The 2,789-nt window shown below is 52.2% G+C and overlaps 1 protein-coding gene across 1 annotated transcript; it reads left to right on the forward strand.

Annotated features, from left to right (window-relative positions):
• The first annotated feature begins 252 nt into the window (after positions 1 to 252).
• LOC134448811 (free fatty acid receptor 3-like) lies at positions 253 to 2,162 on the forward strand. Its single transcript, XM_063198469.1, has 2 exons — positions 253 to 521; positions 1,011 to 2,162. Exons 1-2 carry the CDS (start codon positions 420 to 422, stop codon positions 2,160 to 2,162), a joined length of 1,254 nt encoding a protein of 417 aa, XP_063054539.1. The 5' UTR covers positions 253 to 419.
• The last annotated feature ends 627 nt before the right edge of the window (positions 2,163 to 2,789 follow it).

A 2,789-nucleotide genomic window follows, 5' to 3' on the forward strand; every position in this document is an offset into this window, starting at 1 on the left:
GATACCCAAAGAGTTATCGGATGGTATCGCATGGTTATGTGTCATCTGATTGGTTGACCTCATCATACCCAAAACCTTCCCAACCAATCAGCCAGCACAACCCTAAGACCCTGACTGGTACATATGTGACATCTAATTGGCTGACTACATCATACGTTGCCCCTCTCAACCAATCAGCGCTTTCCGAAAGTTGCAGGCCCCTGAGCTGAGCAGAGCTGAGGTGAGGTGTCATCTGATTGGTTGAACGCATCATACCGAATCCCCTCCTAACCAATCAGCCAGCGTATCTAATAGGCCTACATAGCACCTGCCCAACCAATCAGCACTGTCCGAGAGTTGCGGGCCCCTGAGCAGAGCAGAGCAGAGTTGTGGTGAGCTGAGCTGAGTTGATCGCCATCGCCATCGCCATCGGCATCACCATGCAGGAGTGCCAGACACAGCTGTGCCTCTCTGTCTACATCATCACCTTCCTCACGGGGTTCCCCACCAACATACTGGCCTTCTACACCTTCATCTGCAAGGTAAGAGTGTGTGTGTGAACGTGTGTGTGTGTGTGTGTGTGTGTGTGTGTGTGTGTGTGTGTGTGTGTGTGTGTGTGTGTGTGTGTGTGTGTGTGTGTGTGTGTGTGTGTGTGTGTGTGTGTGTGTGTGTGTGTGTGTGTGTGTGTGTCTGTGTGAGTGGGTGTGTGTACGTGTTTCTGTGGGCTTGGTGTGCAAAAATAAATGTTTTCTCCTGTCATTATAACTGTCATATAGTATAGTTTGTGTACATGCCTGGAGGAATGAAGTTTCTTTATTTTATGTTGTAAAATAAACCTGTTGCTCTGATGAATACTTTCAATTTCATTACATATGCCTACAGTATCTTAATTTACATTGTACATAGCATTTTGAAAAACATATTTCTATTCTATTCTATTCTACTCTATTCTATTCTATTCTATTCTATTCTATTGTTCTCTATTCTTTTCTATTTCTATTCTATTCTATTGTACTCTACTCCAATCTCAGGTGCGCCGCAAGCCCACGCCCATCGACATCCTCCTCCTCAACCTCACCGTCTCGGACCTGCTCTTCCTGGTCTTCCTGCCCTTCAAGATGCAGGAAGTGGCCAACCACATGACATGGAACATGCCTTACTTCCTGTGCCCCCTCTCCGGCTTCGTCTTCTACATGACCATCTACAACAGCACGCTCTTCCTCACCGCCGTCAGCGTGGAGCGCTACCTGGGCGTGGCCTTCCCCATCCGTCACTCGCTGGGCCGCCGCCCCCTCTACGCCGTGCTGGCCAGCATCTTCATCTGGGTGATCTGCACCATGCACCTCAGCATCGTCTTCATCATGCCCTACTACAACCCCGTCGGGGACAAGCACGTGATGATGAACGAGGAATGGGGTGGCGGCAACAGCAGCAGCAGCAGCAGCGGAAGCACCAGCGTGGAGCAGACACACGTCGCCGACAACCTCCATCCGTTCACCGGCGGTCCCCATCCGCACCGCTCGAACGTCTGTTACGAGAACTTCACCGAGGCGCAGCTGGCCATCCTGCTGCCGTACCGGCTGGAGCTCTGCATAGTGCTCTTCTGCGTGCCGCTCGTCGTCTGCTCCTTCTGCTACGTCAACTTCATCCGCATCCTGCTGCGGCTGCCCAACATCAGCCGGCGGCGGCGCCTGCGGGCCATCGGGCTGGCGCTGGGCACGCTGGTGGTGTTCGCCCTCTGCTTCGGGCCCTACAACGTGTCGCACGTGGTGGGCGTGGTGACCAAGAGGAGCCCGCGCTGGCGCGACCTGGCGCTGCTCCTCAGCACCTTCAACGCCTGCCTGGACCCCTTCATCTTCTACGTGTCGTCGCCGGAGGTGCGCAGCACGCTGGGCAAGATGCTGGAGGGCATCTGGAGTCGGGTGCTGATGCTGCGCTTCTGGGGCGGCGCATCCGCATCTGCGTCCGCCTCTGCATCCGCCTCTCCGCAGACGCACACGCATGTGGACACGCACACCTGCATGCAGCGCTTCTGGGGCGGCGGCGCATCCTCATCCGCCTCCCCGCAGTCGCATGTGGACATGCACTACTGCTGTTGCTGCTGCAGCCTTTGGAGGATGGAAGATGGACACGACAAGAAAGCAGCTCTACCCAAGCAACCAGACCAGGTCAACGCTCTATGACAGAGAGAGGCACACGTGACGCCCGTACCCCTTTGTCTTATGGTGAGGGCATACTTTAGTTTGAATGTAAATAATGAAATCCTTTAAAGCGTAAACTCGGGTGACTGGGTGACAGCCACATGAAGAAACGCTTCCAATAGCTGTTCAAGTCAGTACCCTCAGACTGTGTCCGAACATTAACTCACTATACTAAGTACTGTATTTTATTATATTATCCATTTGTGACTCCAATGTGCTTGCGCCTTTGTTGGGTTTGGGGTATGCATGTGGGGGTTTGAGGTTCATACTGAATATGAATCTGAATGAAGTTATATAAAATGTAAATAGTGGGACCAACCTTGCCCTATTTTCAGATATTTCACATTCTGTTTGAGGTATGCTATCATGTACTGTATTGTATCACAGCTCATAGATTGAATTTCAGTGGACTGAAGATTGGATTGGAGCCAATTTTGGTCCCCTAGGTAGGGGAAATTATTTCTCTGCATTTATCCCATTTGGACTAGTGAATCACATTGAAGTACACACACTAGTCCGTAACAGTGGGCTGCCTGCTGAGCGGCGCCCGGGGAGCAATGTGGGGGTCAGGTGCCTTGCTCAAGGGCACTTCAGCCATGGTTCGGTCGG

The sequence above is a fragment of the Engraulis encrasicolus genome, chromosome 5, assembly GCF_034702125.1.
Source record: "Engraulis encrasicolus isolate BLACKSEA-1 chromosome 5, IST_EnEncr_1.0, whole genome shotgun sequence".
Taxonomy (NCBI): Eukaryota; Metazoa; Chordata; class Actinopteri; order Clupeiformes; family Engraulidae; genus Engraulis; species Engraulis encrasicolus.